The following is a 23,145-nucleotide window of genomic DNA, read 5'->3' on the forward strand; positions in this document are numbered from 1 at the left end:
TTATTATTATATTTGTTATGGTGATCTGTGATCCGTGATCTTTGATGTTACTATTGTAATTGTTTTGGGGCACCATGAACCGTGCCCATTTAAGACAGTGAACTTAATCAGTAAATGTGTGTGTTCTGATTGCTCCAGCTGCTGGCCGTTCCCCTTGTCTCGCTCCCTTTTCTCAGACCTCTCTATTCCCTGAGACACAGCAATATTGAAATTAGGCCAGTTAATAGCCCTACAATGGTCTCTAAGTGTTCAAGTGAAAGGAAGAGTCCCACATCTCTCACTTTAAATCAAAAGCTTTGTGAGGAAGACATGTCAAAAGCCAAGACAGGCCAAAGCTAAGTCTCTTGGTTCCAAACAGTTGGTCAAGTTGTGAAGGCAAAGGAGGAGATCTTAAAAGAAATTAAAAGTGCTACTCCAGTGAACACACAAAGGATAAGAAAGCAAAACAGCCTGACTGCTGATATGGGGAAAGTTTTAGTGGTCTGGATAGAGGACCAAACCTGCTACAATGTTCCCTTAAGCCAAAGCCTAATCCAGAGCAAGGCCTCTCCTCCCTTCAATTCTAGGAAGGCTGAGAGAGGTGAGGAAGCTGCAGAAGAAAGTTTGAAGCTAGCAGAGTTGGTTCATGTGGTTTAAGGAGAGAAGCCACCTCCGTAACATAAAAGTGCAAGGGGAAGCATCGAGAGCTGATGTAGAAGCTGCAGCAAGTTATCCAGAAGATCTAGCTAAGATAATGAATGAAGGTGGTGGCTACATAAAACAACAGATTTTTAGTGTAGATGAAACAACCTTCTACTGGAAGAAGATACCATTGAGAACTTTCATAGCTAGAGAGAAGTCAGTGGCGGGCTTCAAAGGACAGGCTGACTCTCTTGTTAGGGGGCTAATGCAGTCGGTGAGTTTAAGTTGACCTAATACTCATTTACCATTTCTCGAGATCCTTGGGCCCTTAAGAATCTACTCTGCCTATGCTCTATAAATGGAACAACATAGCCTGGATGACAGCATATCTGTTTACCACATGGTTTACTGAATATTTTAAACCCACTGTTGAGACCTACCACTCAGGAAAAAAAGATTCTTTTCTAAATATTACTGCTCATTGACAATGCACCTGGTCACCTAAGAGCTCTGCTGGAGATGGACAATGAGATTCAAGTTGTTTCCATGCCTGCTAACACAACATCCATTATGCAGTCCATGGATCAAGGAGTAATTTCAACTTTCAAGTCTTATTTTTTAAGAAATACATTTCATAAGGCTATAGCTACCATAGACAGTGATTCCTCTGATGAATCTTGACAAAGTAGATTGAAAACCTTCTGGAAAGAATTCACCATTCAGATGCCATTAAGAACATTTGTGATTTGTGGGAAGAGGTCAAAATATCAGTCTTAACAAGAGCTTGAAAGAAGTTGATTCCAGCCCTCATGGATGAATGTGAGGGGTTCAAGACTTCAGTGGAAGAAGTAACTGCAGATGTAGTGGAAACAGCTAGAGAACTAGAATTGGAAGTAGAGCCTGAAGATGTGATTGAATTGCTGCAATCTCATGATAAAACTTGAATGGAGAGGAGTTGCTTCTTATGGATGAGCAAAGAAAGTGGTTTCTTGAAATGGAATCTACTGATGAAGATGCTGTACAGATTGTTGAAATGACAACAAAGGATTTAAAATATTACATAAACTTAGTTGATAAAGCAGTGACAGGGTTTGAGAGGACTAACTCCAATTTTGAAAGAAGTTCAACTGTGGGTAAAATGCTATCAAACGGCATTGCATGCTACAGAGAAACTGTGAAAGGAAGAGTCATTCGATGCAGCAAACTTCATTGTTGTCTTATTTTAAGAAATTGCCACATATATCTAGACAAAACTCTAATTCAAAAAGATACATGCACCCCTGTGTTCATAGCAGCACTCTTCATGATAGCCAAGACATGGAAACAACCCAAATGTCCATCGACAGATGAATGGATAAAGAAGATGTGGTACATATACACAATGGAATACTACTCAGCCATAAGAAAGAAAGAAAGAATGCCCTTTGCAGCAACATGGATGCAACTAGAGATTATCATACTAAGTGAAGTAAGTAAGAAAGAGAAAGACAAATACCATATGATCTCACTTATATGTGGAATCTAAAATGTGACACAAAGGAACCTATCTACAAAACAGAAACAGACTCACTGACATAGAGAACAGACTTGTGGTTGCCAAGGGGCAGGGGGCTGGGGGAGGAATGGAGTGGGAAGTTGGGGTTAGCAGATGTAAGCTATTATATATGGAATGGGTAAACAACAAGGTCCTACTGTATAGCACAGAGAGCTGTATTCAATATCCTATGATAAACCATAATGGAAAAGAATATATGAAAAAGGATGTGTATATTTGTGTAACTGAATCACTTTGCTGTACAGAAGAAATTAACACAACATTGTAAATCAACTATACTTCAAAAAAAAGAAACAGAAAAAAGAAATTGCCACAGTCACCCCAACCTTCAGCAACCACCATCACCCTGATCAGTCAGCAGCCATCAACATCGAGGCAAGACCCTCCACCAGCAAAAAGATTATGACTCACTGAAGGCTCAGATGATAGTTAGCATTTCTTAGCAATATTTTAAAATTAAGCTATGTATATTGTTTTTTAAGACATAATGCTATTGCACACTTAATAGACTACAGTGTAGTATAAACATAACTTTATGTAACATAAAGTTATATAACATAACTTTGTGGGAAATAAAAAAATTGGTTTGATTCTCTTTATTCTCAATATTTGCTTTATTTTGGTGGTCTGGAACCAAAACCACAGTATCTCCAAGGTATGCCTGTATGTTTTTTTTAGTACTAAATTTGCTTATGTTAGTGCTAGATTCTTTAGTTGCAGGAGTTGGTATCTAACTTAAGAGAAACATTTTCTGTTCTATTTGGATAATCAGTAATTGTTTTTGGTAAGTTGTTGACATTCAATTCTATCATTCATTTCAAATTTGGGATTCAAGAAACCCAAAGACTTAGTGTTATTTATAAGTGTCTTACAAGCACATTGATTTTGAATTATTAAATATTTCTTGTTAATCTTCTTATTTCATTGAATGCTTGCTATATGTCCAGCATTAAGCTAGGAAATTGTAGAGATCTCAGGGAATATCTAAGGCACAGGTATTCTTATAAAGAACTTATTCTTGATAGAAAGACAAGATTAACACATGTGATTGAATGAAACAATAGTAGATTATAAAAGAGCTGTAAAGGTTTAGGGAAGAAAAATGAATGTATGCAGGATACAATTTATCCTAGATGGTTTTACAGTGACTTAGAGTGGTTTTTGAAACATGGCAGAGTTTAACTTGGCTGAGGAGGATGATTTTAGTTGGGAGCCCAGTGTGAAGAGAGGCACAGAGGTGAGAATCAGCATGGTATGTTTGGGAAAACTGCCCAGTGAGAGTGGATGGTTTGTATTGGAATGTAAGTGAAATAGTTTTAATTGTGTGGTTTGGTTGTAGTTTGGAGATGCATGTGTAGGCAGAAGAAGCCCTTATAGGTTAATGAAGAACAGTGTTTGGGGTAAAATTTGTCTTGATAGTGGTATTCAGGATTTGTCAGGAAAAAGAATCTCATGTAAGAAAACTTGAGTTGGGCTTCCAAATTTTTAGATAGAAGATAACATTAGCTTAAATTTTGGGGTTAGTGGAGATTGGAAAGAAACCAGTCTTGGTGAGAGATTTTCAATGGGAGTTAAAATAGAAGATGGTACACCAAAGTGTACTAGAGTCATTCCTTGGTATCTGTAGGGGACTGGTTCCAGGACACCTCCCCCACACCACCACTGCAGATGCTCAAGTCCTCTATAAAATGGTGTAATATTCTTATGTAACCTACACACATCCTCCCACATACTTTAAATCATCTCTAGATTACTTATAATACCTAATAAAATGTAAATGCTATGTAAATAGTTGCCTGTGCACAGCAAATTCTAGTTTTGCTTTTTGGAGCTTTCTGAAAAACTTTTTTTCAAGTATTTTCAATCCGAGGTTGGTCGAACCTGCAGCTGTGGAACCCACTGATATGGAGGGCTGACAGTATATTCTTATTTTGCAGACCTCAAGGGAAATAAAGATTTCAGGAGCTATTGGACCCTGTGTGTCTCTCAATTCTAAAGGACCCTGTGTGTCTGAAAATGTAAGTCATCTTTATTCTAAAAAGAAAATACAGTTAATTCTCAGGGCAGATCCAAGAGAGACCTGGGGTGGCAGTCTATAGCATTCCTTTCAAAACTATTGTGTGGGCTGTTTTTCAGTAGAATGTGGCTCAGCTTCCATTGGTATACCTCTATTTGTTGTTGTTCTTTCCACATACCCCTTTTCCCATCCACCCCTAAATTAAAACTTTTGTACTGTCACCAGTCTTCTATTTTTTATGCCTAAGTTATTCCTTGCCCAGCGTGCCTGAAAAAAACAACAACAACTATGATTTGGAAATTTGGAGACTCCTGAAAGTCAAAATTAATTCTGAAATTTTTTTCGTTAGTAGAATTTCCGTCAAAGTAGCCAGAAGATTTAAGCTTTTAAGCTTCAATTCCTTTCTTTTCTTTTGTCACATCTAGTGGACATATAAGGCACTTTGAAATGGTAGAATCATGTAGCTGTGGAGAGGATGATGGGACAAATAAAGTGTGCAATCATCTTTACAATGACAGTTTAAAAATTAATTTTAAGCAGTTTGCATGGAAAAATTTATATCTAAGAAGTTTTCTTGGGAATTAGACTGCTTAAATTACACAGTTCTGATCCAGAGAACCTATATTCATATATGCATATGTTATATGTTAAATCACTATCTCTTTACACAGATTAAATAGTTGGATAGATGGATAATGTTAGTTGTAATTACTTCATTAAATGGTGTATATTTTTAAAGTCTACAATATGAAGAACTTGTATCAATACTTTTGTAATTTACTTAACAAGAATTTGAATTAATTATAATTTTATTTGTGTAAAAATTGCTTAAGTTTATTTCATGGTATATTTATATGATCTTAAAAAATTCTTAAACCTCTAACATTTATTGAATTTGTTAGAAACCTGAAATAGATTTTTTCTTACTGGCATTTTTTTCCACTTTTTCACCTTCATATATATATAGTAATAAACTATATTCTCTGGTTTTCAAATATACTATGTTTTATTTTTACAGGAGATAGGAACAGGTGGCACTTGTCAATGGAAGATATGTGGACTCAGTCCCACTACAACCTTAGCCATATATTTTGAAGTTGTCAATCAGGTATGACTTTTTATATTTGAATATTGAAATGTATATTTGAAAAAATACTTAATTTAGGCCATGAATATTTCCAGAGCTTATGACCCAAAGCTTATTCTGTTTTGGAGTTTTTGTTTGTCATTTTCTGTTTCTCAAGGCTACACTCCTTGGTGAGAGGACATACTATAATAGAGATGTCAGGGAAACCTGCAAATGCCCAACCTTGGGCAACCCAACTTTTTGTCTTAGTTTTCTTTTGTTTTTAACAAAAAATTGAAGCATAAATAAAATCTTAAATTCTGTTCTAGTTATGCATTTTTGTAATTAGGTATCTAGTTCCTCCTAGGTGTCTCAAGGTATAAAATGATATTTGAGTCCTCCTATGAGAAAGTTTAATATATCAAAACCTATAGAAAAAGATTGGAAGGTAAAGATGCCAATATTTGGAAAGATTTTTTTTCTTCTGCTGCAGGAAAAAGTTATCATATTAAAGAATGATATAATGGATAAATTATTGACTTACATACCAATAGTTATTAGGCATAAAATGAACCACAAAGTATTAGTAGTCAGCCTTCCTAAGACAGGTGCAGGAATTTGTTTTTTACAATTAAAATTTGTGAAAAAGATAGTGGCTCTTATTGACAAACAGTAACAACAACAACAAAGCAAGAATGTTGTCAAAGGGCATGAAGAAAGTTTCCCTATTGACCACCCCGCTATTTCTTTCTGAGGATCATTATCATATATTACTATTGGTCTCTTTTCATAAATGGTTTTCTGTTAGTCATCTGTTCATCATGTGATTATCTTCCTCAAAGCTATGTTTTCATCTTATGTACCTAGGGGAGGAGAACTTAGCTCAATTTCTTTTTCTTTTTTTTAATTGAATTGTAGTTTATTTACAACGTTGTGTTAGTTTCAGGTGTACAGCAAAGTGATTCAGTTATACATGTATATTTTTCTATTCTTTTTTCAGATTCTTTTCCCTTATAGGTTATTATAAAATATTGAGTATAGTTCCCTGTGCTGTACAGTAGGTCCTTGTTGGTTATCTGTTTTATATATAGTAGTGTGTGTATGTTAATCCCAAAGTCCTAATTTATCCCCTGCCCTTTCCCCTTTGGTAACCATAAGTTTGTTTTCTATGTCTGTGGGTCTATTTATGTTTTGTATATAAGTTCATTTGTATCATTGTTTTTTTAGATTCCACATATAAACCATATCATATGATATATGTCTTTCTCTGTCTGGCTTACTTCACTTAGTGTGATTATCTCTAGGTCCATCCATGTTGCTGCAGAAGACATTATTTCATTATTTTTAATGTTAGCTCAATGTCTTTTTATCCAGTTACTGTTAGGCAAAATTGCCTCACTTGTGCCTTTTCTTATCTGTTAATTTCTTTACACTTCTCCCTTCATTTTGTTTTTTCATGTTTCTCTGAATTATATATTACTTGAAATTGATTTCCTAGCTTGGCTCACTCCTCTTATCCTTCATAATTTTTCTCCTCTCCCAAATCCGTTTCTTTTTCACATGGCAAGTCACCACTGTTTTGTATGCACTGGAAATAAGCATCCTTCTGATAGATTTTAGAATGAATTTTGTTAGTGCTAGGATATGCAGTCCATGACTATATGACAACAATGTAATAGATCTTGCTTAGATTCTACTCTTTTATATTTATACAGCATAATGCTCCAATTCCTCAAGGAGGACGTGGTGCAATCCAGTTTGTGACTCAGTATCAGCATTCAAGTGGGCAGAGACGTATCCGAGTGACCACCATTGCTAGGAAGTAAGTTGTATTTGTTAGAGATTTGATTTACATGTCAAAACTATTCTGGGTCGTGCTCCCAAACTGGCTTCCTATTTTGAGTGACGTTTTGGAATGAAGTTAGTCTGGAAAGGATTCTTAGATGAGGTGAGTCTAGAAGTGAACAGCCTTTTGGTCTTTTTCTGTTTGTTTTGGACTTGATTGTCTGGGTAGGAAAAGTGTTGGTCAGTATAAACTTAACCTGATTTAGGCGTAGCCTAGAAAATGGACACTGAAGGCTTCGTAACTCTCATTTTATTGAACTGTATTTAAACTCTAGCTTCATTTCTGAAAACCATGAGACTATTTTGGTGAGTGACGGACATGGCCTAATGAGCAGAGTGTTGTGTTGGATGGTCTTATACTTAGCAGAGGGTAGTATGTAGAGAGATTTATTGTCCTGCTGTAACTTTGCTTTGACTTAAAATCCTAGATGAATCTTAAGGGAATACATTATTCCTTTGAAGGAAAAGTGCTCCCTGAGTTTTCCTTTAGATCTGTTCATTTGCAGATCATGAACTTGGAAGTATTGATTCTTGGCAAACATGTCAATTTATTTATGGCCCCTCAACACACATCCCCAACCCCAAATGCACGTATAACTTAACTTGGAATTCAAAACATTTACTTAAGGAAACAACTGGACATACCAATTTGAGGGATATTTTATAAAGCCACTGGCTTAGACTCTTCAAAAATGTCTTAGAAGGCAAAGAAAGTGTTAGTGACCAGTTCAGATTAAAGGAGACTAAAGAGAAGTACATCTAAAGCCAATATGTGATCCTGGGTAAAATCCTGTCAGGAAAATTTTTGCTATAGAGGACCTTGTTGAGACAATTGGGGAAATTTGAATATGGTCTACATATAGGATAATAGTATTTTATCAGTATTTAATTTCATTAATTTAGTAATTAATTGGCGCTATATAAGAGGATTTTTTTGTTCTTAGGATACACACTGAAGAATTTAGGGGAAAGGGTGATGTATCTGTAACTTACTCTCAAAAAGTTTGGCAAAAGAAAAAGTGTGTGTGTATGAAGGAAAAGAGAATGATAAAGCAGAATGTTACAGTGCTAACAATTGATAAATCTAGGTGATGGATATATAGGAGATTATTCTACTTATAGCTTTATGTTTGAAATATTCTTAAAATGAAAAGCTCTAAAAGGAGTTAGGTTAATCATTCAAGAGAAAGGGATCTTTTGTCATGAGAAATTTTTTATGGGTTTATATATTTTCAGTTTTTTACACAGAATTTATGAGGCTATTTGTAGAGAGATAGTATGTGTGTTATGGTGCCATTTATATCATTGTGTCTCACCAAAGCACCCACTCTTTCAAATTAACTTATCCTGACCATTTTCAATAATCAAGGCTTATTTTTTTCTTTATTTATTAGAAATATAACTTTAGGGGCCTAGGCAAGCACATTTGTTAAGTGAATAAGCCATATGAAAATAAAGGACTCAAGTTCCTGAGATACAGTCAAGTTATCCTGTATTTATAGAGAAAATAACTTTGATCTGGAAAGTTTGGTTTGAAACTAGTTGTAAGAATCACAGTGAAGGGGTACTGAAAATACAAAAGACAGATTTTACAATGTGAACAAACCCTTTAAACTTTAAGAGCAAAATTTTAAATTTATGGCTAAAGAACTTTTAAGTAGTAAATTTGTATATGCTTACTTGCTAATTTATTTTCACTACTGAACCATTATATTGATATTTTCAGAAGAAAAATGTCACCTTTATGTTTCAGTTTGAAGCAAGTGAATATCATGGTCATACAAGTTGGGAAAATACCGATTTAAAACAATTTGGTTTTTGGGAATTCCCTGGTGGTCCAGTGGTTAGGCCTCGGCACTTTCACTGCCATGGGCCCGGGTTCAATCCCTGGTTGGGGGACTAAGATCCCACAAGCCGTGCGGCGTGGCCAAAACAAACAAACAAAACCCAGCTTTGTTTTTAGCTCTATGATATTTTTTAATTAAAAAATTAAAAAATAGGGACTTCCCTGGTGGTCCAGTGGTAAAGAATCTGCCTTCCAATGCAGGGGACGCAGGTTCGATCCCTGGTTAGGGAACTAAGGTCCCACATGCCGCTGGGCAACTAAGCCCGCGTACCACAACTACTGAGCTCATGCGCCTCAACTAGAGAGTCCGTGTGCTGCAAACTACAGAGCCCACGCACTCTGAAGCCTGCACGCCACACTAGAGAGAGAAAACCCACACGCCACAACTACAGAGAAGCCCATGCACCGCAATGAACAGCCTGTGCGCGGCAACGAAAGATGCCGCATGCCTCAACGAAGATCCCGTGTGCCACACTTAAGACCCGATGCAGCCAAAAAAATTTAAAAAAATAAAAAAATAACTAAACTAAGCTATTAGTATAATCACTAAGTGTTCAAATTGCACTAAAAATAACTTTTGAAATTACCAGCTCTGGGGACTTCCATGGTGGTCCAGTGGTTAAGAATCTGCCTTCCAATGCAGAGGATGCGAGTTCGACCCCTGGTCGGGGAACCAAGATCCCACATGCTGTGGGGCAACTAAGCCCATGCACCGTGACTACTGAGCTCGCACGCCTCAACTAGAGAGCCCACGTGTGCAAACTACAGAGCCTATGTGCTCTGGAGCCCATGTGCCACAACTAGAGAAGCCTGTGTGCCACAACGCAGACCCAGTGCAGCCAAATATGTATATATATATATATTGTGCTTTGCATGGTGTATCTTTTTAAAAATTAATTACCAGCTCTTATTCCTTTATTTATTCTCATTCTTTTCTGCCTCTTGGTATTTCGTTAGACTGAGATAATTCGTGGGTATCAGTCATCTGCAAAATATTTTAAAATTTTTTGTCTATTTGAAAAAAATTAAAAATAGAGGAAGAAAGAAGAAGAATTTTGAACGTTGCTGCCGGGATTTTCTTGGAATCATGTCTTATATCTTTGAGTCATGTAAAAGGGGTTCAGCTTTTCACGAAGTCTGTACTATTGCCAGAATTGCTTAAAGTGAGGTACTTTAGAACTAAGATCAGCTGAAGTATTACAAAACTCTGTGAAATGTTAAACATACAAAAGTTATTGCTGGGTCTACCCAGGATCAGTTTGGATTAGATTTATAGAACATGTGAATTTAATAAATTACTGCTATTTTGTACGTAATTTCAAATTTATCCCTTAGACTAAAATTTTTACTTATTAATTTTTGATTGGTTTTAGTGTGTTAATGTGGAGAGAAAAGAATAGATAATAATTTTAATTATGTAACTTTTATCACTAATAATTGAATTAAAAACCAATGAGAAAATATTCTGATACTTTATTCATTTTCCAGTTTAGTAAATGACAATTACTTAGTCTGGGAGAAAACTTTATTTTTCTATTTCCATATTTTTGCTTTTATAAAATTGAAGAAGTGAATTTTTAAAGTCTGATATGCCAACTTGTGTATCTATGTGCATATGCACACACATTTTTACATGTAAAAATCTTAATGTTTAAGGAATATGTTTGGAAATCGACCTTTACAGTTATTTTAGAGAATTTTATTAGGTTTGGATATATTTTTCTGAAAAACAGTGAGTACTATATTGGAACTACTACTAGTGATTTTTTTAAAGCTAATTTTTCTAGGTAATATTGGAATTTTGAAATATTGAAGTAATTTTCTGTATCTTTTAAATTTAAATCTGTGTGACAGCCAACTATGATATCATGAATATAATAATTTAGCAGCACTTCTTGCTTTCTTCTTCTTGTCTTTAGCTGGGCAGATGCTCAAACTCAAATCCAAAACATTGCTGCATCTTTTGACCAGGAGGCAGCTGCCATTCTTATGGCTCGGCTGGCAATATATAGAGCAGAAACAGAAGAAGGTCCAGATGTGCTTAGATGGCTAGACAGACAGCTCATTCGACTGGTAAGAAGTAAACATCATACTTTTCTAAATCCGTATGCATTTATTTGTAGTCAATTATTTTCTGATAATCTCTTTCAAGGTACTTGACAGTGTAACTGAAAGTCCGTATGAGGGACTCCTAATAAAGTTGCTGAGAAAGGCATAGTAATGAATAGCAGAGTTAATTTATCTCTTCCAGTAAATGAAAATGCCTTTTTTCCTTAAAATGAAAAAGTGACAATTATGTAACCTATTATTGGTATTATTTTGGGGGGCTGATATGAAATTAATTCCCAATTTAATCCTAAATTACTATATCTGTTTTTACTGCTTTTTTGCATATTTTCCTTCATTGCTGTGGTTTAAATTTTCTATTTTCATTTTAATGGAAATTTTAAGAGAAATTAGGATATAAAAATTATATACATTAACATATAAAAATATAGGCAAGTCTGTTTTATCTGGATCTAGATTACCAAAGTGTATGTTAGTGAAGTTATTGATAATCATGATTTACTTGAGCTTTTAACATGTCAGGAGCCCATTACTTTCATTATGACCTAGAATGCTTAGTTCTGTTCTTTTTTTATTTTTTTTAAATATTTATTTATTTATTTATTTATTTATTTGGTTGCACCAGGTCTTAGTTGCGGCACACGGGCTTCTTAGTTGTGGCATGCGAACTCTTAGTTGTGGCATGCATGTGGGATCTCATTCCCTGACCAGGGATTGAACCCAGGCCCCCCGCATTGGGAGCTCAGAGTCTTATGCACTGTGCCACCAGGGAAGTCCCAAGTTCTGTTCTTAATGCTTCATTTTCACTCAGCAAATTCTGGCCTATAATTTCCTTGAAAGTACTTCTTCAGTTCACCCTTCAGCTCAAACAGCCTGTTGAGAACTCTCTCTGCTAAGCTATCAAATTTCTGTTTGTAGCAGGAGGTTTTTGTGCCCTTTGTCTAGATTTTCACACAGTTTTTAAAACATTATCGAGGGAACTAGTCTTTGTTTAATAAAGTTAGCCATTTTTGTAGCATCATCCAGAGCTTTTATTCTTTCATTTCTGAGGGTGTTTTTACACTAGCACCTCTTTGTGAATAAATCAGTCTTATGATGACATCAGCCTGTCTTTTTTTAACAATAGGCATAAAACCTCTCTTGGAGTCAACCACTGATTGGACACCGTCAGTACAGATGTCAACATAGTTCCTCCAAGGTGGACTTTTGTTTCCATATAAGAAGATCAAAACATTAAATATTTTGACCTTTGCTTGTTTAGGGCAGCAGAAAAGTTCTCTTGAATTTCACTATTATTTAGCAACTTGACATGACATTGGTGAAATCCATTGACTCATCAACCTGAACAGAGAAGCTGTTATTTTTCAGCCAATTACACAAAACTCTTTAGCATCGTGTAACATGTCACGAATGCATTCACTTGTTATATTGTTTTAAGATGGAACCTTTTCAATTTCTCAGACTTCATCTTGTCCTAGCATTTTACTTACTGTAATTTTACATGTCATTGTTAGTGCTTATCAACTATATGACTTTTCCTTTTCTAGATAATAAATTTTGCTCTGAAGTATCTTGCTTCCTGAGCCTTTTCACTGATTGTGACTTTATTTTAACAAACACTTTGTTTTGAGAGTCTAAAAGCTGTTTGAAGTAATCAGCACCTTTATTTGTCAAATGGTTATGATTTGTAGTAAAGTACTTTTTCCATTTTGCTGGAGCTATGACTACATTTGTAGGTTATGACATGACACAAAATTGGATAGTACAACTTGGCTTATCAACGCCACGTAAAACCCATTGATAAGTAGCTTTCAGTGTGAAGATGGACTTTTTCTGTGTTCTGTTGTATGGGTTTAGTGAAATGACTCAGAAGATTGTAATTCAGAATTCTCTGTAGGCTTCTGTCTAGAATCTTTCTCTTCTCACACCTCAGCTTCAAAAATTGCCATATTGTTTGACATGCCTGTAAAACACAAATGCTAATAAAATAGACTGGTCTTGTAAATAACTAAATGAGACAGTTGCAAAAAGTACAAAATGATAAAAATCTCACAATATGATTCAATTCTAAGCTACATATCTTGCAGTTTGCACCATTTACAACAGCAGCAAGTTGAGGGTAGAGGACAGGTGAGTCATGACATAATGAAAATTATACTCTGATCATCTGTCACAGCAGTATAGCTTGTCTGTTCCCATGAGTCAGTTGGCAACTGTGTGTAAGAGGGGATTGGTGGAGGTAGTTTCGGAGGGAAAGGCTGACATCATCAGACTATTGCCATGCTTTCTTTGCAAAACAGCTTTCATCAATTATCCATGACCCCCCCCTTGTCTTGTGTCAAAAACTGAGAATGGAGTTATCCAAATGAATATAGTCCTACTGCCACGTGAGACTAAAAGATCTGCAGTGAAACTGCTAACAGGATAACTTGGAAACTGCATCACTGTGGCTGGCATCATATGGTGTGCAAAGTTCAAAAAATAATTTTTAAGAAATCACAGTTTCTTATAGAAACCCTAGTGACTAATATATGGCAAAAGTGGTGGGATTATGGTTTTTACATTCTTTTCTTTAATTGGTTGAATCAAATTAGTGTACAATTGAAGTTTCAGGTGATGACAGATGAACCTTAGTTATAGAAGCTATTCTAAGTAGCTAACATAGTGTAGCCTCATTTTTTAATTTTTTAAAATTTTATTTATTTTTGGCTGTGTTGGGTCTTCGTTGCTGTGCGTGGGCTTTCTCTAGTTGCGGAGAGCGGGGGCTACTCTTCGTTGCGGGGCGCGAGCTTCTCATTGCGGTGGCTTCTCTCATTGCGGAGCATGGGCTCTAGAGTGCGTGGGCTTCAGTAGTTGCGGCTCGTGGGCTCAGTAGTTGTGGCTCACGGGCTCTAGAGTGCAGGCTCAGTAGTTGTGGTGCACAGGCTTAGTTGCTCCGCGGCATGTGGGAACTTCCCGGACCAGAGATCGAACCCATGTCCCCTGCGTTGGCAGGTGGATTCCTATCCACTGCGCCACCAGGGAAGTCCCTAGCCTCATTTTTTGTACTGATTCCCTATTGCTGAATTTTCAGCTATAACAATGATAGCAACACAAACAGAGAAAGGATTAATACCTCTTAGGTACTACACTTTTCTAATTTTTTTCCTAATGAAAAACCTGTGAAATTATGCTAACAAACTTCTTTGCCTCAATTTGGTATAGTGAGTATAATTTTTTTCTTGATGACTAAGAGTCATTTTAATTAAAAATAAACTAGTGGGAACCTGCTGTATAGCGCAGGGAGCTCAGCTCAGTGCTCTGTGGTGACCCAGATGGGTGGGATGGTAGCAGGGTGGGAGGGAGATCTAAGAGGGAGGGGATATATGTATACATATAGCTGATTCAATTTGTTGTACAGCAGAAACTAACACAACATTGTAAAGCCACTATACCCCAATTAAAATAGATAAAATAGAAGAAAAAAACCAGAAATAAACATCTTTTTAAAAACTATTTTGTAGCTAATGAGCATCATATGGCCAGATTGGTGCTGGTACCACATTTGCTTCTGACAGCTTTAATATAAGCTTTCATTCTCCTTTGTCAGAATCACTTAAGGTATCGGTATCAACACATGATATGCTGCTTCCATTCTCAGACTCTTGTTTGGGTCCATCTTGTGTCTGCCTTCATGGATCTGTTCCTTACCTTTTTGGCTCCTGACCTTTTCTACTGAATGACATCTTCGTATAACTTAAAATTACTATTTGATTTTTTTCATCTTTGACCTTTGGTTTACCCACTAACTACTCCCTTCAGCTGTGCTGCTAGCTACGATGGATAAACAGTTCATCTCTCAGGAAATCATTTCTCAGGAAATTTCATTCCCAGGAAATCTCTCTTGTTTAAGACTCTGGGGCTTTCCTTGCAAATTTTATCACAGCTAGGTTTTCTTCTTGCTATACCAGTGGAACCAGGCACTTCAGTTGTGCTGTTTTTAAGGAGGACCACTTTTGTCATTACCATTTTCTTATAGAGGTTATGCTTTGACCCTTTGGGCCCATTTATGTGGGTGGCTTTATGCATAACTAATTGCTGAATTGAAGACATGACTAAACTTCTTGCAAGTGTTGTTATTTTCCTCAAGAAAATTGTATTACTGATGCTTTATCTGCCCAATCTTATTACTTCTAAATAACTCGAACAGTGGATCTTTGATATACCTCCTTTATGCTTCAATCTTTTTTCTTATTTGTATTAGTGTTTTGGTTGGGTTGTAAATAAGGACTACTCCTCATGATTCCAGTAATTAATGCTGGGGCATTTGATAAGTGTTCAAAAAAATTTTGAGAAGTAACCCCAAAATTAGAAATTTATATATGTGTATATTATACAAAATTTATATTGTTATCTTTGGTAGAGTATAGATTATGTTTATCAAAAAATAGGTTAATATGTATTTAACCTCTGTATGCAGAAGGATTTTAACATGAAAGGTAAAATCAGGAGCCATTAAATAAAAATATTAAAAGATTTTATTGCATTAAAATGAGACAAAAGTCTGTGTGGTAAAAGTACTATTAGCAGAATTTCATGCCAACATTTGTTATATGTATGACAGAATGTGAAAACTTTCATGTACAAGAGCTGTTACAAATCAGTAGTATTTGGGCAAAAGATGAGCAGAGGTGATGAGCAAGGAATTAGCAAAAGAAGGAATGCAAGTGACCAATAAACATATGAAAAAGTTACCAATCTTATTTCTAATCAAATCAGATAATGTGTGACATACTGGCTTTTCCACAAAATCTTTTCAATGTGTTTGATATTCTAGATCTCAAGTGTATTTTATATTCTAGATCAGCACTGTCCAAGAGAACTTTCTACAGTGGTGGAAATGGTCTGTATTCGGCACTGTCCATTATGGAACTACTACCCACATGTGGCTCTTGAGCACTTGAAATATGGCTAGTGCAACTGAGGAGCTGGATTTTAATACAATTTTAATTAATTTAAATTGCATCATAGCTAGTGGCTTTCATACTGGACAGTGAAGATTATTGTCCAAATCTATAAGTTTCATCAGTGAAGTGTTATTAGGGGGCTTTGAAGACAGAAACATTCTTATTCCCACATACCAAGATCTATTTTCTGAGCATTAGTGCTACAACTCTAGCTTTTCTATCCTTTGGATAACTGTGGTTTTGAAATGATTTTTCCTGGAAGCCAAAAAATATGATCAAACCAATTAGGCCTTTGTATGTGCTCTTTAAGGCACAGATAACTACATAAATTATTTAGTTGAACATTTTAGGCTGTAAAAGTCCTGTACTACTTGCAGCAGTGAACCTTTTGTTATTTTTTGCTTATTATTTTTGCCCTTGATCATATTCGAGTACCGATAAATGTTGCCAGGAAGTAGACCAGTTACATAAGTACTATAAAAACTTTTCAGGTCAGAGACTTTGCTCAAGAACGAGAGGAAGCTAACATTTATTGAGTGCTTAGTGTCAGTCATTGTGCTAAGCACTTTCTCATGTGGATTATCTCAGTTATTTAGATGCCTTTTGTCACATTATCATAGAGGGTTTACTTCTCTGTTGCTAGAGTATGTGTCTCCTTGATTTCCTTCCGATTTCTGCCTTTGCATTTCTTCTTTACCGGTTTACCTGTTGATCTTGATTTTCTTCAACAATTCTTTCTTTTTGGTCTTGTTTCTAGTGTACCCAATTTTATACCATCAGTTTGCCTTTGGAGCCACTATGGTATTTTGATAGTGCATCTTTCTGTCAGTAGACTATTGACTTTTTTAGGTAGAGTCTTAAGGGGTGCCTGTTGAGCTCTTTCGGCCATCATCCAAGAGCTCTTTATTTGCTATCAGAGACACTTAGTTTAAAAAAATTCAAACATTTTAAGATGAGTTGTTTTGCATTGGAGCAATGTATTATTTGCTTCCAAAATTCAAGTTTATGTCTTTGGTTGTAATCATTCTCTTGGTAAGTCTATAAGTAATATTCCAGTTTTATCCTATGTCAAGTATCCGCCTCCTAAAGAGCAATAACTTTAAAAATAGAGTATGCAGCTGATGGGACATATTTGCTCTCTTTAATTTGTGTCCCAAGCAATTTTGTGTGTTATCATACAGAACAGATTTGGAAATTCTTTTTTTAAACAGAATTGTTCATGGTTGTTCACAGTTGCTGAATTAAAAGTGACAAACATTCAAAAAAATAGAGTATGCATAGACAAAGTTTTAGCTCTGTGCCAGGGAATGTATTACTAACATGTTTTATTTTATTTAGTGTCAGAAATTTGGAGAGTATCACAAAGATGATCCAAGTTCCTTCAGATTTTCAGAAACTTTCTCCCTTTATCCACAGGTAAGTAGATAAAAGGTCCGTGTTCTTAGTGTTGACAGTAGCATTGGGTTTCACTTTTCCTGTTGTCTTTTATTACTCATTTTATAGGGTCATTCATTTGGTTAGGTTTTAAGTTTTGAGATAGCTAAGAAATTAGTATTATGCTTGAATAGCTAGTGAAAAGTATGTAGTATTTTTATGATGGCCTTGCAGATAGCATTTATTTGTGTTGAGTGGAAATTTACACTGGAACCCTACTGTGGAGTAGAATTAGGTGTGAAGCAGATTAGCTTTCCATTTGATATAAGGGATCTAACTAATTACAGTAGTACCAAAAGGAAGTAATTTTACAAATCAGCTAGTCTTATAGTATGGTCTCATTGCCTGAGAACAACTTTATGGGGACATCCCAGATAAATAGAAAAGAAGCTAATTTGATTTATCTTACAGAACCTTTTCCACTTGGGTAGTGGAGTCTATCTGTTGTTTTGATAGACGTTTTTAAAAGTCTAGGTTGTTTATATGACGAGTAATTCAGATAATATTTATTCAACTGAGTATATATTTATGTGCAAGGAATTTAGGAGAATAAAGATGGCTGACATGGATCCCACTTTCAAGGAGCTTTCATTCTGAAGGGTGAGATATGAAATATACCTAAACAACACAGAAAAGAAAGTGAGAAATACTATGAGAGATATATAACATTTAAAGGAAACTTTAAAGAATCCTTCCAAATGGATGATTTGATATATCTTTATAGAAGAGGTAGTGTTTTGTTTTAGCTCAGTCTGGAAGGATGATTAATATTGAGATGTGGAAATTCAAATTTTTGCTCACAAAAAATTTGTTTAAAGCTTCAACTTTATTAAGTTGAAGTATAAGAGCTATACTTATTTTTTGAAAATCTTTTAGTGATCTGTAACCTAGAAACTCCATGTTTATAGGGGGAGACTTTCCTAAATCTCTGGTTGAGGTTTTGGGGAGCTAGGAAAAGGCAGGGTCTGTTTGTCTTAAGGGAGGCAACCCTTTGTGTTTTGGGAATTCTCAGGCCTCATCTTCATAGAGAAACTAATAGGAAAGGGAATTGAGGGCATTAGTCTAAGTATTTGACTAAATTCTCCACACTTTCCTTACTTTCTCTTCCCTCCCTCTCCAAGCCTTCTCTTTGGGCTTTTGGATCTTCCAAGAGATCTGGGCATCCCATCTTTTCCTGTTATTGAAAGTAGAGAGCCAGAGGACCCAGAAGTGCTTTTTTCTTTGGGTTTTCAAAGCCTTATGATCTTCTAAAAGGTGACATAAACTAAATCTAAGGGAGGTCTTCATTTATAAAATATTTACCCCCAGATTTACCAATTATACATTTTTGTAAGTAAACAAGAATGATTGAAGTGGTAAGGGATGAGAGAGCCTCTCAGTGAATTATGGATCACTGAAAAAAGGAACAGGAATAAGAATTTCAGTGAGTGGCATGTGTTGGGAGAGAGCTGTGGAATGAATCCCAGGCAGGGCAGCATGTAGGCACTTGAGACCTGAGGGCTGAAGGAAATTGAGAGAAGTAACTAAAAGACAAATGGGAGTATTTTGGAGCTGATCCTATTGATTATATTAGAGACCCCTGGTGTCAAAGGACAGTGTAGATGTCCTTCATTCAGGCCTAATTCACCCTCTTTTTGATCTCTTTCACATGAGGAGTAGGTAGAAGGGGAGAAAATGAAAGGAGAAAGAAATTATGAAACAAAGCCTAGAGAATGTTTCTTAAGGATAAAGGAGACCTTAAATATTAAGAAATAAGTGAGTATATATAAGTCCTTTTTTTTAAACCAGTGCAGTTTTGGGGATCTATCTGTTAATCTGTTTTTATGTTCTCTTAGAGTCTTTTGGTGGTGGTAATGAATAGAAATAAAAAAGCTCAGAGATGTGGACAGAGAGATGAAGAATAAAAACAAAGGTTGCTGCTAATGCGTCACCTAGCATCAGTCTCTAATAACTTAGATCTGATCAAGGGGTTTTTGTCCCTATTCTTGTCTTCCTTTTGAGTCACCTCTTTTGCTTTAATTTTTAAGTTGTTGTTGAATTATATTTTTAAGTAACTGATAAATATCATGAGTAAGATTCTTTCTGAGAAATACAGTTTAGAATGTTCTTATTGTAAGGTGCTGTTTTATTGTGTTAATGGTTGTAATCAAATGCTTTTGTAGTACTAAACTTCTGTTGTAATATTAAAATCAGTAAAAGCTATCTCACATGTTTTATCTTGTAGTTTATGTTTCATTTAAGAAGATCTCCTTTCTTGCAAGTTTTTAACAATAGTCCTGATGAGAGTTCATATTATCGTCACCATTTTATGCGTCAAGATTTGACCCAGTCTCTAATCATGATTCAGCCTATTCTGTATGCATATTCTTTTAGTGGACCACCAGAGGTAAGAGGGGCAGAAAAAGAAATTGGTTTTGTTACTGTGATGTGTGCTATTAAAAAAATAAAACAACCAGGTTTTTCTTGAAATATAGTTATTAAATACAAGAATTTAATTCAAGTGTAGTTATCTTAAGTTATTCATATATTCACTTAAAAATATTTATGAGTGCTTACTATATGCTATATACAGTGCTAGGCTGTATTAGGAAATCATTTAAAAATAAAACAACAATGAGGTAGAAGAGACTTTTTAAAGATCATTTTGTATAGTCGTTTAGTTGATTAAATCCTATAGGGCTCATGATTATTCTTATGTCTTTAAAATGTCTAGAGGTAGTGATGATTCTAGAAACTGTATTCCAGAGTTTAGTGTCTGACAATTAGGGCATTCTGTCTAAACAGAACTTCTTGTTTTAATGCAGTCTCATTCTCCTATAGTCTTTTTGGAACATAAGATACAGTTGATTATAAAGATATACTTAAAAAAGTGATAAAGTCATCCATTTTGCCTTCTTAGCAAACTGTCACACTTATTTTAACCTATTATTAAATAAAGAGTTTTTCTGTTCTAAGGTTAAAATTATCTGTTTCACTACTTAAAAGTATGTAGTGACTATATTTGAAAATAATACTTTAGGAAGGGTTATTATAAAGATAATATTTATAATATCTACTGATTAATGATCTCTAATGATCCCTTTATTCACTGTTTTGTAAAAAATAGTGGGTAAAATGTTGTATTTTTTAAAAAATTTATTTATTTATTTTTTATTTATTTGTTTTTGGCTGCGTTGGGTCTTTGTTGCGGCGCCCGGGCTTTCTCTAGTTGCAGCGAGCGGGGGCTACTCTTCGTTGTGGTGTGCGGGCTTCTCATTGCGGTGGCTTCTCTTGTTGTGGAGCACGGGCTCTAGGCGCCTGGGTTTCAGTAGTTGTGGCACGCAGACTTAGTAGTTGTGGCTCACGGGCTCTAGAGCACAGGCTCAGTAGTTGTGGTGCACGGGCTTAGTTGTTCCACGGCATGTGGGATCTTCCTGGACCAGGGCTTGAGCCTATGTCCCCTGCATTGGCAGGTGGATTCTTAACCACGGCGCCACCAGGGAAGTCCCCTAAAATGTTGTATTTTGTTACTATAATTTTTTAAGTAATTTGTCATAGTTTCTACTTTTCTAGAAAATGCATTTTTAATATGTTGGTCTATATTTGGTCTTGTAGTCCTTTGAATCAGGAAAAAAGTTTTAGAAGTAACTTTTTTTCTTATTATCATAGTAATATATGTAAGTTGTAGACATCCAGAAAATGTAGAAAACTGTTTAGAAGAAAATTGGAATCCCACTGCCTACTCCTATCAAATTTCAAACTCTCTGTTTAATCCATGAATCCCATTAGCTTCATTTCTTAAGACTTTGCTTTTGAAGTTATCCTCTTTCTCTTCTGCATCATCACTTTCTCTCATCAGGATCATTCTCATTAACATAGAAACCTTAATAGCGCTCATGTTAAACAAAAAGCCCCTGGACTTCACATTTTCTCTAATTGCCACCACATTTCTCTGGTCCCAGTCACAGCTAAATGCAGAAAGTTACTTGTCTATGTGTTCCCACGTCACATTCTCTTCTCAACCTATATTAGTCAAACTCTTGTCCCTAATTTTTTTATTTTTTATTTTTTTTATTTGGCTGCGCCGTGCATCTTGCGGGATCTCAGTTTCCTGACCAGGGATTGAACCCAGGCCACAGCAGTGAAAGTTCAGAATGCTAACCACTAGGCCACCAGGGAACTCCTCTTGTCCCAAAATTATACTGAAACAACTCTTATCAAGGTCACCAAAGCCTTCATCTTGCTGGAACTCTCAACAGTATTTACCTTGAGGATTCTCCTTGAAAACCTTTTGCTCTAGGCTTCTCTGACACCTACAACACCTACTGGTTTTCCTCCTTCTCACTGCCTGTTCCTTCTCAGTCTCTTCCTGCTGGTTTCTCCCTTTCCGACCTCTAAGTGTTGGCGTGCTCCGGGCTCAATCTCTGACGTCTTCTCTAGTTTCCCTTTCTCTAAGTGGTGCAGTCTCACCATATAGCTTTAATTACCATCTTTATGCATGTAATACCCAAGTTCAGGCCACTTCCTTCTATTTCTTTTTTTTTTTTAATTTTTATTTATTTATTTATTTATTTATTTACTCATGGCTGTGTTGGGTCTTGGTTTCTGTGCGAGGGCTTTCTCTAGTTGCGGCGAGTGGGGGCCACTCTTCATCGTGGTGCACGGGCCTCTCACTATCGCGACCTCTCTTGTTGCGGAGCACAAGCTCCAGATGCGCAAGCTCAGTAATTGTGGCTCACGGGCCCAGCTGCTCCGCGGCATGTGGGATCTTCCCAGACCAGGGCTCGAACCCGTGTCCCCTGCATTGGCAGGCAGATTCTCAACCACTGCGCCACCAGGGAAGCCCCCCTTCTATTTCATATTCAGTACTATTTTTCCATCTCCAAATTTGTTCTGTCCCAAGCCTTTCCCCTCTCACTCAGTGGTGCCACCATCAGTTAGGACTCTTTCCTCTTGACTGGACTCTATTTTTCAATTGTTACTTCAGTTTAGAGATTCCTTAGAAAGTTAAATTGAAATATACTTTGAGAATTCATAATACCAAGAGATTTTATGTAATAAGGTAATAAATTAAAAAATTAAAATATCCTAGAAAGAGCAATTTTGTGTTTTTAATTATTTTTTCCTGCCTCCTCTTTCATTGTTTTCTTCATGTCAGCCGGTTCTTCTTGATAGCAGCAGCATTCTTGCAGATCGTATTCTCCTCATGGACACATTTTTCCAGATTTTGATTTATCATGGTGAGGTAAGAGTCCATAGCATTTAAAGCTAAGCACGTAGTTTCAGTAAAGTCTTTTTATTCATAGAAGCTTTCCCCCCTTTACTATGTGACTAGTGTTTCCTCTATGATAAGCTTTATTTCCACTTTTATAAGATATGTGTAAAATGTGATTCTCCTTCTACAAGTTTTTAGACTTAATTTGCAGTTGACCCATCTGTGGTTATTTTGTCTGTTTGTCCACACATAATTGGAGAAATAGATTTTATACAAAGCATAGTTGTGAAAGTAAGAGTGTTAGCATATCATACTTTTGGGTTTTACCTGAAGACATTGAGAGGAGAAAAGTCAGCCTTTGTCAGTAGGCAGGCTTTCCTTTTCATTATTTCATGTAACCATTTAAAAAGTATTCCACATGAAGTATTTAAAAAAATATTTCACTTGATCTTAAAAACTCATTTAAAGCACAAATTAATTAAAATTTATAACTTCACTTAATTGGAATGGTAAATGATTGAAAAGAGCAGAATATTTGAGTAGCAGTTAAACTT

The 23,145-nt window shown here is 35.8% G+C and overlaps 1 protein-coding gene across 1 annotated transcript in view; it reads left to right on the forward strand.

Moving 5' to 3' along the window:
* The window catches only part of SEC23A (SEC23 homolog A, COPII coat complex component), a 62,127-nt gene that overhangs the window by 25,251 nt on the left and 13,731 nt on the right, over positions 1-23,145 (forward strand). Inside the window, exons 11-17 of the mRNA XM_068545998.1 lie at positions 4,114-4,194; positions 5,212-5,301; positions 6,975-7,081; positions 10,870-11,023; positions 17,302-17,379; positions 19,622-19,783; positions 22,535-22,621. Of these exons, the coding sequence (XP_068402099.1) occupies positions 4,114-4,194; positions 5,212-5,301; positions 6,975-7,081; positions 10,870-11,023; positions 17,302-17,379; positions 19,622-19,783; positions 22,535-22,621 (759 nt within the window). The remainder of the gene's footprint in view (positions 1-4,113; positions 4,195-5,211; positions 5,302-6,974; positions 7,082-10,869; positions 11,024-17,301; positions 17,380-19,621; positions 19,784-22,534; positions 22,622-23,145) is intronic.

This window comes from Eschrichtius robustus, chromosome 1, assembly GCF_028021215.1.
Source record: "Eschrichtius robustus isolate mEscRob2 chromosome 1, mEscRob2.pri, whole genome shotgun sequence".
Taxonomy (NCBI): domain Eukaryota; kingdom Metazoa; phylum Chordata; class Mammalia; order Artiodactyla; family Eschrichtiidae; genus Eschrichtius; species Eschrichtius robustus.